The sequence below is a fragment of the Onychomys torridus genome, chromosome 2 (assembly GCF_903995425.1).
Source record: "Onychomys torridus chromosome 2, mOncTor1.1, whole genome shotgun sequence".
NCBI classification, from domain to species: domain Eukaryota; kingdom Metazoa; phylum Chordata; class Mammalia; order Rodentia; family Cricetidae; genus Onychomys; species Onychomys torridus.
Window position 1 is genome coordinate 100,200,812 of NC_050444.1, and position 13,681 is coordinate 100,214,492.

At 37.4% G+C, this 13,681-nt stretch overlaps 1 protein-coding gene across 3 annotated transcripts in view; it reads right to left on the reverse strand.

Annotated features, from left to right (window-relative positions):
• Positions 1 to 13,681, reverse strand: part of Zdhhc21 (zinc finger DHHC-type palmitoyltransferase 21) — a 49,915-nt gene that overhangs the window by 13,873 nt on the left and 22,361 nt on the right. For all 3 annotated transcript variants that reach the window (XM_036178759.1, XM_036178760.1, XM_036178761.1), the window contains 2 exons: positions 11,636 to 11,774; positions 1,687 to 1,803 (listed from right to left, as the gene is read on the reverse strand). In XM_036178759.1, the coding sequence (XP_036034652.1) occupies positions 1,687 to 1,803; positions 11,636 to 11,774 (256 nt within the window). The remainder of the gene's footprint in view (positions 1 to 1,686; positions 1,804 to 11,635; positions 11,775 to 13,681) is intronic.

The window sequence follows — 13,681 nt, forward strand, 5'->3', positions numbered from 1 at the left end:
CTTATAACATGAAGCATAGAGACAATCTTATTCTTTTCCATGTAAATATCTAACGGTCCCAGAATCATTTGTTGAAGACGAATCTTTTCTGCACTGAACAGTCTTGGCATTTTTTTTAATCAAAAATCTATTGACCATACATATATACTATGCTGGCCCTCCATTTTCATGGGTTCTGTATTTGTGGATTTAACTGACCATGGGCTAAGAATACTAGGAAGAAACTTGTACATACACTGAACACGCAGAGACTTGTATAGCCATCCTACCCTAAACAACTTGCACAGGATAGCAGCAATTTACATAGCATTGGTATTGTACTAGGTATTAGAAAGGATCTAGAAATGATTTAAAGTACAGAGGGAGATATATGTGCAAATACTATGCTATTCCAACATGGGATTTTAGCAGCTACTACAGATTTTGGTATCCACAGGGCATTCTGAAACCAATTCTCTACAGATAGCAAGGGACTGTGTAGTACTCAATTCTAGTTCATGTACATATATGTACATCCTCAGATCAGTACCACAATTCTTGAAAACTGTTGCTTAATGGTAGGCTTTGAGGTTTTCTTTTTTTACTTTACTCATTATATGCTGGTAAGCACTTAAATGATCATATGCAACATAGATGTTAAATATAATACAATGCTGCAGCCCCTCTGAGCATGTTTACAGACATTCAAATGCATAGCTTCTACAAGGTTATTTTGACAAGGTTGATCAAAAGGAATGTACATCTTAAATTTTGATAGGCATTGACAATCCACCTTCCAAGAAGGTTAAATCAAATTATACTCCTTCCAATAATATTTAAAAAGCCCACTTGACCTACTTCTCTCCAATAGAGTATTCTTTTTTCAATCCTTACAACTTTTCTCCAATTTTCAAGTCTCTTTTGTCATGATAACAGGATTTGAATATGGTTATTCTAAAAAATATGACTGATACTACAGCAAGTCCAGCAGTCTTCTCTCTCACATTGCTTCCCCACCTATGCTCTCAAACTGACCTAAGAAACACATGTAATAAATGCACCCATGAAAAGGCTAGTACCTGACACTGCCAGGTGGTTGATGGAATGTTCCAATTACGTGGTTTGAAAAATGACTGCATCCAATGCAGAGGAATGTCAAAGTAGACTTGACATTCCTTCAAGACTTTTCTCCATACCAAATATAAAAGGAGGGGCTATCAGTCTTTTAGACATACTAAACAGTGATAATGACTTATTAAGTTAGTTTGCACATCAATAAATCAATTAGGACATCCAAGGAACAGTTTAATTACTAGTAAAATGTTTGTCTTCACAATTGGAAATAATTTAAAGGAAAACATAATGTTGAAATAGTGTTATTTGTAACATAGGAAAACAAAATGATCAGTGTGGTATAAAAGGAAGATTAGAAAAAATTACTTCACACTAGATGCTAATAATAGAAAAAGTATATGTCATTATTAAGACTATAAACACAAGGTCTGCTGTCATATAAAAATACTCTGCTAATTTTTAAGAGGGATGCAAAATTTTATGTATACTTTATACATAATTAACAGTTACAGGTAATATTCTCTTCTAACTTGTAAACTTCACATAACTTTTTAGTTATTACATCATCATTTAGTTATAACCACAATTACATCATCTGTTCATACTTGTCAGTTTACATAAAAATATACTTACTGTGATGATGCCAATCAGTTGTGTATAAAAGAGTCCTGTTATTCCAACTAACATAGTAATGCCCATAAAGGCAGCTAGTCTCATGATAGCCAGCTCATGCCGAACAACAAAGAGGTCCTACAAAGAGAAAGAAAGTCTTAAAAATGACTCACAGAACTGCCTGCTGCTGAAGTCATACCAATATGTCATGCTTAAGTATTCCCCTTCCTGTAGCAGGAATCTTAAATGGTTTTATTAATAAAACCAAACCTGAGGCTAGTTACTGGGGTAAATGCTGGAAGATCAGAGAAGCAAAACAAGCCACAGCTACCTCACCTCACCAGTTCCTCAGCTGATCCTGTTTCCTCAGACTGGAAGCTTCTGTGTCCTCATCCAGAATGAATCTCAGCTGAACTGTGCTGCCCCAAAGCCTAAAAGCTGAACCAGCCAAATGCTTCTAGTTTCTGATTCACGCCTTATATATCTTTCTACTTTCTGCCGTCACTCCCTGGGATTAAAGGCGTGAGTCACCATGCTTGGCTGTATCCTTCAACGGATGGATTTCTGCCTCTGGAATGCTGGGATTAAAGGCACGTGCTACCACTGCCTATCCTCTATGTTAAATTATTGTGGCTGTTCTGTCTCTGACCCCAGATAAGTTTATTAGGGTGCACAATATTTCGGGAAACACAATACCACCACACCTTCCTGCTTTAAAGAAACCCCCTCCTCCTCTTGTTCCATGTCATCAACACACAAATATTAGAAATTTTCAAAAATAACTTTAGAACTTACAAGAAAGTTGAACACTACAGGAGTTCATTACTGTATTGTATCTTTAAATAACAATTTCTCTCAATACCAGGGTTATAAGCTACTTTTTTTTAAACACTGTGGCAGAAAACAAAAATCAGAAAAGGTATGGGATGTTTGGTCTACAGAGGAAAGTTTGTTATTACACTGCCAAAATTTTGGAATGTACAGACATGATTTATAATATTAAAATTCAAGTGACCCAAATCCTTAATAATTATCAAATTTAAACGCAATGAGGGTAAAACCTGCATAATAGTACACAGGGACAGCCTCTTCAAGCACACTCCATTCATTCTTCCATTTGGTCAACCCTGTGACACACAATGATAAACAATAATGATGTGCCGCACACACTCAGAACTACACTGGTAAAACCCCCAAATGTACCACACTGCACTACAGGAGACGCAGGCAGGCACAGAGTACTGCAGAGATGGAAAGGAACATGGTGGGGAATGGGAACGGTGATAAGGCAAAGGTCATTTGGTCATTTTCAAGGAAAGGAACCGAGGATTCTTAAAGTGAACTGGGTTCTAAGGACAAAGAAAACAAAAAACACTTAATTTGGCATCATGGTTACTGAACATACCAGAGAGAGTCAAAGAATTAGGATTCTCCAGGAGCCTGTTGCTGTTAAACTTGGAAGTAAAACAACCAGTTCTTAGATGCAACAGGTGGAGGGATGGATGCCCCAATATAACCACTGTGTGCTTATGGTCTTTTCCTTAAAATGACTGTCCCATCCGAATGAGAACCAGCCTATCACTGGGGATTTGGGTTGTTTATTTTCTAAGAAAAGATGTAAATTTGATCCTATCTGACATATCTAGCAGAGATTTGAGTTTTAAAAATGACTAAATAGGGCTGGAGAGATGGCTCAGAGGTTAAGAGCACTGACTGCTCTTCCAGAGGTCCTGAGTTCAATTCCCAGCAAGCACATGGTGGCTCACAACCATCTGTAATGAGATCTGGCGCCCTCTTCTGTATACATAATAAATAAATCTTTTAAAAAAATGATGAAATAACCACCTTTATATGCAGAGATTAATGCTGATATGAAAATTCATTTTATAACAAAATACATTTTATTCTAGTCTTAAAATCTTTATAGCTGTATTATTTTTCTGCATATTTGGGTCTTTTGTTTATTAATTCTAAAATATAATTGGAGTGTTTAGAAATTTATTATGTAATTCCTCTCCTCCTACGTTCTTTGAAGAAACATAAATTCTTTCAATCTCATTACATCCTAATGGAAATTAATATCTAAAGGGAAACTCACAATTTATACCTCTCTAGTGACTATCACTGAATGCCCAGAATCAAACATTACATTTTGTATATATGTACATGCAATTTTGCTATTATAGAACAAATGTGACCAGCACCTGATTTCCAAGCAGACAGTGAATACTTAAGAAAAATTGTCTTGTCTTTCCATATTTTATCAGTAGAATTTCTAAAAAGGATGGAGCAATTCGTAAGAAACTGGGTAACATTTTCTTGTTAAATTCACAAATGAATGCAGCACTGCAGTGTTTGGTAGAAATAAGACAGTGGCAACAGTGCTCCCAGGTTTTAACCATTTAAACTCAAGGAGATTGACATCTCAGATGCGAGAGCTACTGTGTCTCCCATGTGAAATGCTACCCTATTTAGAGCTCGATGCCACAGAAACAGTCTCATGGAGACGTGCACAGCCATCCTGTTATTACAGCACATGGTCAGGGTTTGTACAAGGTTTCTATGTTCCATCTGTCAAGACAGAAAAGGAATCCACTGACACAAAGACATGACAACTGTTAGATTAGATCGTTTTTGTCTGCCAATATCTGTAATGTTACACAGACAACATCCTCAGCAGTAAGTCAGTATACATGAACAAAGGAGCTAGACTGCCTTCACACTAGCGTTAATAGTTTATTTTCATATTGATCCTAACCCCACATTCTTCTTTGTTATACTCATCAAAAGTTCATAAACTAAATATGTATTTCATCAATATTCTCCATTCTTCAGGAAGCATAACAAATAAGTGACCTTGTACATGATAAGAAAATGAAGATCATTAGGGCCTAAAGTATTGTAATGGCAATAAACAGCTGAAGGCGTCGATTACCTTTAAGGATGATTACACACACACACACACACAAAAAAAAAAATTAATTATGAGATTTAGAAATATCCAAAGATACTTGCAATCAAATCTTCTTGGTTTTGTTTTTGTTCTTTGTTTTGGGGTTTTTTGTTGTTGTTATTGTTTATTGTTTTTGTTTTTGCCAAAAGCCTAGGCAAAGAATTGTGTGGCACAATTCTATGACACAAAATCCAAATAGCGACACTATTAGACACCCACCAGGTGGGTAGCAGTGATGTATCTTGCTAGCACAAGAGTCTGGACAGCCACTGCACATTATTTATTCCCTCTTAGGAATACTGGCAGCAAGTTCTCTGTTTAAATTCTCCCTCCTCGTCCCCTTCTGTCACCCCTGCTCTCATATCACTGAATGTAGTTTGTATAATTTTGACCTTCACATAAAAATAACTATAAAAGAATCAATCAGGAGTTAATTTGAATCTACTTCACATAAAAATAATTTTAAAAGCATAATTTTAGAACTGAAGTGGCATTCCACAAATGATTAGCTGTGCAACTCCTGCTTTAATACTACAAATTATTTACTTAAAAATGTGGATTTTTCCCTCTCATAGATAGTAATTACTGTCTACAATATCTAGTAGGCCGTGGGTATACATTTTTTTTAATTTAAACTATATGATATTTTTATAAGATAGAATATGCAGTCTTTATGTTAGATAAAAATATTAAATGCAGGCTGCCTAAAAAAAAAGAAATCATCAATGTATGAATCTATTGACTTGTCATTCTTTTAATAGCAAATTTTGTAGTGTGATAGTATATATCAAATCTATACTTACATTTTTTAAAATGTTAGTATAAAATTGCCTAGAAACTTTTCTGATGCACCAGGCATGGTGGCATTTACCTACAATGTTTGTACTTGGGGATGGAGGCAGGGAAATCGGAAGTTTAATGTCACCTTGGGCTACTTAGCAAGTTTGAGGGCAGCTTAGGCTACATGAGACACTGTTCCCTCCCAACCCCTAGAAACAAAGTCCTTCAAGAGGAAACAGAAGCAGTGTTTGCAGGCTGGTGGTTGCTCTGCCAGAAAGCACTTCCAGTGATGAAGTGTTTGTCAGTCATGCACAGAACTTAGGCTCATTCCCCAATACTACAGGGGGAAATAAGATTCTTTTTCTTAAAGCATCAAGTTACTGTAAGAAAACAAAACAAAACAAAACAAAAACAGGGATAACTGCAAGAAACTAAAATAATCCATTTCAGAAAGAGGTCTCCTAGAAACAGAAAATAAGAAATGGAAAATCAGATTCCCCAATGGTTCGTTACCCAGAATTTGCAAACAGCCTGCTTTCTCTCAATTTTCTTTTTCAAGAGTTATTCATAATCTACCAGCTTCTCAACAACACTGGTCAAGTGCCATTCACAGGCAATTCTATTCTTTTAGGTGAATAAACATCTTCATCTTCAAAACTAACAGGCACCTGAGAGTTGGTAATACTTTGATTCCCAGCTTAGACCAGCACTCAGCTTGGATCTAGGAGAAAAGACACTCTGCTGCCATCTATCTACCTGAAAAGGGATCGATCCGGAAAAGCAGGTAGAAACTTCCCACTTCTCTCAGGACAAAAGCAAAGGCTCAAAGTCAAGCACACACCTGCTGTACAAAGATGCCTAGCACTCATTAACTCCAAACGAGCCTGGACCTCTTCCCTCACATCTCAAGTAATCAGGGGGCAGAAGGTGGATGAAAGAGGGCTGACACTATCTGGCCAGCTGTCCACACATACTCAACAGCAGGACACAGGTTTTTATTGGTCATAGGAAAAATGAAAAGGGTATCAAGAAGGTCCTACAAAAAAGTACATATGGAATAGAATTACTGTTACAGTCAACATGATAATGGTGACTTCCCTACTGAAATTAGTGGTAACGCTTTACAATGTCATCTTCAAAAGGACTTCTATAAAAAGAACAGTGTACTATTACTTAGCCCAACAATATTTGCTATAGTTAGTATTTTAGAGCAGATTTAACCCCAAATTGACCATTCCACTAAGCCTCTTGTAGTTTTCTTGTCTCACACTGTTTTTCTTCTTTCTGTTTTGCTAATCTCTATATCTCACTATAAAGTCTGTCCAGAGCCCAACAGTACTCAAACCTTAGAGCCACATGCATCTAAAACTCTACAGAACTCTATTTATATAGATTAGGGCATCTTGATGTTACACAATTAGGCTGAAGATGGACGCCCCAAATTGCAGAGGAACTTTGGGTGACTGTCCAGGCAGTCAGCTATCTCTTAGGTAATATCTTTATTTAGGTAATATTATATCCTTCTCGGGTCTTTGATGTAGTTGAAGACTAGATAGTTATAATTTTCCTCAGTTATGATAAAAGATAAATTAGATATGAAACCTTAGACTTACAAATATAGGATAGAATATTTTCTTTAATTTTGCCAAATACAAATAAACCATATAACTGTAATTCCTATTTAATTGCTTTTCTATTATATAGAAATTATAATTTTACTATGTTAAAGTTAAAACTTTCTTTTGATTAGACAGAAAAGGGGAAGTGCTGTGGGCTGTCTTTCTGTACACTATGAGTATGTGTTGCTATGATTGGTTAATAAAGAAGCTGCTCTGGCCTATGGCAAGTCAGGTTATAGCCAGGCAGAAAATCCAAGAGAGAGATAGGAAGTAGAAAAGCAGAGGCAGAGGAGATACCAGCTACCGTCCAAGGAGAAGCAAGATGCCAGTAGACTGGTAACGCCATGGCTATGTGGCAAATTATAGATCAACAGAAATGGGTTAGGTTATAAGAGCTAGCTAGCAAGAAGCCTGCCATAGGCCACACAGTTTGTAAATAATATTAAGCCTCTGAATGATTATTTTATAAGCTGTGGGACCGCGGTGATGGGTGGGACCAGAGAAACTTTCAACTACAGACAATGGAAATATTTTTTAACTAAAAGCAATTGTTCATCTGTGCTAACCTGTGCTAACCAATAAACCCTTCAATATGGAAGAAATGAAGATACTTTCAGGATTATAACTGGGATAATTTGTCCTAGAAGAGCTGAAGTAAAGTAGTTCATACTGAGATTCACTATGTCAAATTCATGACAATCCTGACTCAGACTCTCAAGTCTGAGATCATACAAATGAATTGTCAGCCCTAGCTCAGAAAATGTCTAAATAAGAACATGCAAGAGATTCCTCCATGGCATGTGACATGATCTTGGAAAAGATATTTCTAAGTTGCCATTCCATCATTTCTAACAGGAAGAAGAGCACAAGAAAGAAAAGATAAACTATTAAGCAATCCACTTAATGCTAATGCTTGAAAAAGCTTAGGCTAAGAGAACAATGCTGTTCAACATTACTAAACATAAACAATGGTAATATTCCTAGAGTTACTCTTACCAAAATAGCTTTAATATAGTCAACATTTTTGATAACTTGATTGTCATTTATTAATACTAAGGTATTACACAATTTAAAAAACCTGCATTACTCCTATCTGAGTTTCAAAAACATAGCTTTGTATATTTTTCCCTAGTATTTTTAATCTCTTTAGATATTTTATACTGTTAACCCTTCTTCTAACATTCAGTATATATGTACAACACAGTACATATATGAAAATACATTCAAATGCCACCTACAGTTTCTCTACTTTAAAACATAATTCTCCCTCTAATTGACATTAATTTACCCAAAGTTCCTATCTTTCAAATTACGTGTGTGTGCACACATAATTATGTGTGTGTCCATGTTCATGTACAACTTTAGGTATCATTGGGAAGGCTATACACTCACTTTGAGGCATTGGTCATAAGCTCCAGGGCTCCTCCAGTCTCCAACCCCAGCACTGGGATTACAGTATGTGCAACCACACTGGGCCACGAGGACTCTGCTCACTAAGCCATGTCCCCATCTCCCTAATATTCAAGAAAAAAGAATTTGTGCAATTTCAAATTTCTAAAGCTTCCACATAAGTATTATTGTGTCATTCTTTTTTCTTACTGGAATTTCTTTTGTCTGTCACCAAACCCCCCAACAATATTGTTCAATGATTTTAAATTTTTCATAAAAATGAAGAGGCTAAAGAAAATATTCTCTGCTTCTGAGAGTTTTAGAAAAGCCAATGTAACATAAGTTAAACATCCACTATTTACCAGGTATTTTATATATATATATATATATATATCTTTTTTTTCTTAGTTGCTTTAGTTTTTTGAGGTAAGGTCTTGTATAGCCTCTAAGTTGCTATGTGGCTGAGGCTGACTCTCAACTGCTGATGCTCCTGCAATCAGCCTCCAAAATTCTAGGATTATAGACAAACTTCACCATGCCTGGCTGTACATGTTTATTAACTTATTTAGTTTCATTATTATTCACACTATTCAGAAAACAAAATTACAGATCAGAGGGGTTAAAGGTTATACACATAAGAAGAGAAGCTAAGTGTCTGAACCTAGAGTACCTGTTTTCAAAGTTTTCTACTACCATAGTCAGCAAGCTTAATATTGAGAGCCAAGCCTTTAATATTCTGAGTTCTGCTAGCCATGCAGTTTGCCACCGCCGTTCAACTTCATGTAGCACAAAAGCAATCATAGACTGTGCATGGAAAAATGAGAATAGCTGTTTTGTCCCCCAGTAAAACCTACTAACAAAGTCAACTAAATATGGAGATCCACTTAACCTGCAGAGGCAGAGGCTGCTGACCTCCGCCCTGCCCTGCAAGGTGGCCTCTCTTCATAGTCTTTCCTCTCCACCGACTCCTCTTACATCTTTTCCCTCTCTTTTTGAAAAACTATGATCTTACGCCTCCTGAAAAATTTAAAACACTTCTTCTGAGGCTCAATTATAACACAAACAGTTTCCTTGGAGAACTCACATGTTCTAACTAACATCAATTGTGCTACAAATTAATCTTAAGCAAGATGAATCATTTCTAAAACTCTAATAGAAACAGGCACTGTATTTGCCATGTGGAAATGCTAAAGACACCATTTACAAGCCTCTTTTCTGAAGGCTGGGGCAGGAAGACTATAGACTCCAAGCTTGGCTGGGCACCAGAGAGGAAGAGTAAGCTCAAGATGAACCTGGCCAGTTAGTGAGGCCTGCCTCCAAACAAGCAGCCTGGGGCTACAGCTCAGCAGCCAAGCACTTGTCTAGCTTGCATAGAGCTCGAGGGTTAACGACCAGTACCAACAAGAGGCAAGACTGTCTTCTGAATTTTATTCAGTTTTAATAACCGAATATTTAATATTTAATAATCATATTTAATAACCACAATCCAATCACATTGAAAACAGAGCACCACTAAGGTCGGCAGCCACACATAACAGCCAAGTCTCAGAACAAGCCTGTGCACCAAAGCAACCACACACAGAACTGAGGCTCCCATCACTCGAATTTCACAGCTCAATGGCATACCTGCACATGGCATTTCATATACAAAGACATAAACAGTGCAAATAGTAGAGAGAGAGAGAGAGAGAGAAAGAGAGAGAGAGAGAGAGAACCCCTCCACCTGTCCTTTCTGTCCTATATCTCTGTACATGCACTCACATGCACTCTCTTTTCCTGCTTTCCCCCACCTATCTCTCTGTGTCTCTGTCTCCTTCTCTCTCTCTCTCTCTCTCTCTCACACACACACACACACACACACACACACACACACACACACAGAGTATTTTTTAAAATATAAGCAAAGTCCAAATAAAATGAAAAATAATTTCATACGACTGTGTTTAATCCCAGCTCTGTAACTAAAACCAGTGGGGTAATCTCCCCTCCCTTTTTGTGTCCAGTACCTTTTTCATTCCAGTTAGCCTCAATTTTCTCTTGTGAACATTAGAAACACTAGTGAGAAGTCTGCAGTACAGTGCTGACACAGTCAACAACCAAAGGCTCTGGAGCTGCTAACAGCATCACCACCATGTAGGCAAGTCTGGGCACTGCTGAAATGACGTGTACCTAAAGAAAACTCTAGAACAGTGCTTCTCAACTTGTGGGTTGTGACCTGTTTGGGGGTTGAAGGCCCTTTTCTCAAGGGTTGCCTGAGACTATCCTGCATATCAGATATTAACATTACGGTTCGTAATAGTAGCAAAATTATAGTTATGAAGCAGCAACAGAAATAATTTTATGGTTGGGGGTCAGCACACCATGAGGAACTGTATTAAAGGGTTGCAGCGTTAGGAAGGTTGAGAACCACTGCTCTAGAACATGCTAGAAATTCATCTCACTACTGAGGAGAGCTGGAGGCAGAAGAACAGGCAGAGTAGTAAGTGCCTGCAATCCCAGCACTTTAGGAGACTGAGCAAGAAGGCCGAGAGTTCATGGCCACCTTGGGCTACATGCCATGATCTAATCTTAAAAACCAAAAACAAAAAAGAGAGAAAGGAGTCCCCTTCTCAAAAAGGTAACTACTTTTGAGAACATTTAAAAATTAAATTAATTATCCACACTCCAGGGAAGACCTAATGCTCAGGAGAAGCTGACCAACACAAAACAGACTCCATGTTTTATGTCCTCTTGTTTTGGTTATGGTCTGGTGTTTTTTGTTGTCTGGGTTTTTTGCTTCTGTTTTTGAAGAAACACACAGAGAGAAACATGAGAGAGAATAAGAACATGAATTTGCATAGGTATGAAGGTGGAAAGGATCTGGGAGAAGTAGAGAAGAAAATTTACAATAGTAAAAAAGTATAATAAAAAACTAATCTATATCTGTTTTTATTTTTTAAAAAACAAGAATTTGATACTTTTCCTTTGTAGTCATTATTTTAGGCTATTTTAAACTAAGACTTCTATACTAAAAGAGCCAGTATTCTGTTTTCTGAAGAAATCCACTCAGCACACATAGCCTAAGGAGACTTGTGTAGAAAGAGCAGCCAGCTTGTCGGCCCCAGTGCAGAGTCCTCTGGTCTACTGACTCTTTTGTTAGTCTGCCTGCACTCCTGCATGCGAGGAACCGCCGTGCTCACAGGTGTACACCACAGCTGCTCCAACACCAGTGGACATAAACGTGTCTTACCAAATTGCGCTTTTTCAGTGGGAGAAAGTAATAGTAGTGGCAGAAAGAAAACATCAGTGCGTAGCAAGTGAGAAGCTCGGTGTAGAAGCAGAGCTGCAGAAAGAGCCAGTGATTGTCCTCGCCCACACAGTTGTTTATCCTGGAAAAAAAGAGAAAGAAACATGCACACTTTAGTCAGATGCTCACATCAGGATCAGGAAGGGAAGCCTCTCCCAAACCTAAAAGCCAACTACTTAAAGATCCACATCTATAAAGTGCCTTCTCCTTCCGAAGGAGGCCAGCTAGAGACTAAACCCTACAGCTCCAGCAGCCCAGTGAGGCAGGAGAGCAGACACTGGCAGTCTCCTCATGTCAATGACATGGGAAGAGGAGGACAGCATTTCGGTCACTGGCCAAAGGATATCCAGTTAGAGGAGAGTGAGGTCAAGAGGGCAAGAAGGAGAACCTCTCTCTGGCATTCCTGCCCTTCTACAGAGCACTCTAGCAGAAGACAGTAATTTGAACACTTTGGAGGAAAACAGCTCAAACTTGCTACTTGGATAGAACTGCAAGGCACAAATTTTATTTTTATATTTTCACTTTATAAAAAAAATTGATCCTTGGCTGCTGAAAATAAAAATGCATTCAAAACCACTTACATGTACTCTCTGTCAAAACAATAGCAAATGATGCTATAATCATAAATTGTCAAGGTTGATTTAAAATTAGTAAATTGTTACAAAATTAGTATATTTTAAGATTCCATAGAAAAATCTAATTTAAATTCCGATGTGAAACTATTTTTCTCAAAATTATATGAATGTTTTCCTTTCAAATTAGGACTATACTATCACCAAGGGAGTGTGAATATATATGTGTGTGTGTATGTATGTATGTATACATATGTATGTACATATATTTATATGAAGATATGTCAAGTTCAATTTGTACCTTAAATGTGTAGTTTGCATTATTTTTAAAAATCAAACATAGAACTGAGCTGAAATGCTTGTGGGAGTTTATCTGAGGCTACAGAGCACATACTTGGTAAACAGGACAATTAAAGCTTTGTTATCTTCAAGAGAGGCTTTAAGAGAAGTGAGCTCATTCAGGCCTGAAAAGGCTCTCAGCTGTTGCTGCCCCACCCCTCCTCTCCTCCACCAGGCTTCAGAACAGGCTCTGAGACAGCATCTAAGGAGCCCTGACAGGCACAGAGCACTCACGTACGTACGTCCACCTGAGAGCTTCAACTATTTAAAAACAATGCTCAGAGACAAAAACCAAAGACGTTAACGTGTCTAAGAGCTTGTGATTGACTCTGAAGCTGTGACAGTTAAGTGCTGAAGTCTTGAGAACATTAAGAAGCCTGCTTCCAACTAATAATGTGGAGACCCTCACTTGAACCGCAGCAGTGCTCTGTACGAAATTCAATGATAGAAACCCCCAATCCTAGGTCTGTCAACCTTCCTTGATAATCTCCAATTTCTGTCTACTCCCTCTCCTCCCACCAACACCCTCAAACAGACACTAGAAGCAAGAAGCCTGGGGACAGAAATATCTCAGCATCACACTTCAAGTTAAACGGTGCTTCATTTCCTCACCAACATGCTAGTCTTTACCTCTTAAAAAGATATCACTAGAATTAACAGGCACATTGCCCAGACAATGTTTTTAAACTTTAAATTATGGCATTCTTTTGTAAGGAAGATTAACACCCAACTCTACCATGAATATTTAGTATCATTTTAGTTCATCAGTAAAACTAACACAAAAAAAGTGCTATGACTTTTCAATGTAATTACCACTTATCTGAATGCAGATTTCACATAGTATTTTTCATGTACTATTATTGTGGTTGTAATGATCACTGAGGTTTAAAATAATTAATTGAGAACTGATCTATTTAAAATGTGAGGCACATTTTTTGAACACTGCATGACATCGAATACAGTATCTTATAGTAGACTTAGACAATTAAAAAACTCAAGTACTTTTATTTAAAATGCTCTTCTGTTTTTCTAGTCTCTGGAAATCTATTAAAATAAACAGTTATAGTTAAAAATACAA